This window comes from Penaeus monodon, chromosome 31 (assembly GCF_015228065.2).
Source record: "Penaeus monodon isolate SGIC_2016 chromosome 31, NSTDA_Pmon_1, whole genome shotgun sequence".
In the NCBI taxonomy this organism is placed as follows: Eukaryota; Metazoa; Arthropoda; class Malacostraca; order Decapoda; family Penaeidae; genus Penaeus; species Penaeus monodon.
This window is the reverse complement of record NC_051416.1, coordinates 13,303,751-13,303,960: the sequence shown is the minus strand read 5'-3', so window position 1 is coordinate 13,303,960 and position 210 is coordinate 13,303,751. Positions and strand designations below refer to the sequence as shown.

The window sequence follows — 210 nt, the reverse complement described above, 5'->3', positions numbered from 1 at the left end:
AAATATCGTGCATCAAAGTGCAACGAAAAAGATCATTCACGACAAAATCACAATAAAAAAATAGACATGGACACAATCTCACGCCCACGATACGCACAGCAACTTCCCTCCATCCGCGAGCCGCCCGTAGGAAGAGCGAATCGTCATCCAAGACGTAGGCGAGGGCGCCGGGAGTGTGGTACGCCCATTCCTGGAAAGCATGGGCGGGCA

The 210-nt window shown here is 51.9% G+C and overlaps 1 protein-coding gene across 1 annotated transcript in view; it reads right to left on the bottom strand.

Moving 5' to 3' along the window:
- The window catches only part of LOC119592899 (collagen alpha-1(XV) chain-like), a gene marked incomplete in the record, with an annotated part of 11,164 nt that overhangs the window by 7,284 nt on the left and 3,670 nt on the right, over positions 1-210 (bottom strand). The window contains 1 exon segment of the mRNA XM_037941791.1: positions 98-190. Within this exon segment, the coding sequence (XP_037797719.1) occupies positions 98-190 (93 nt within the window).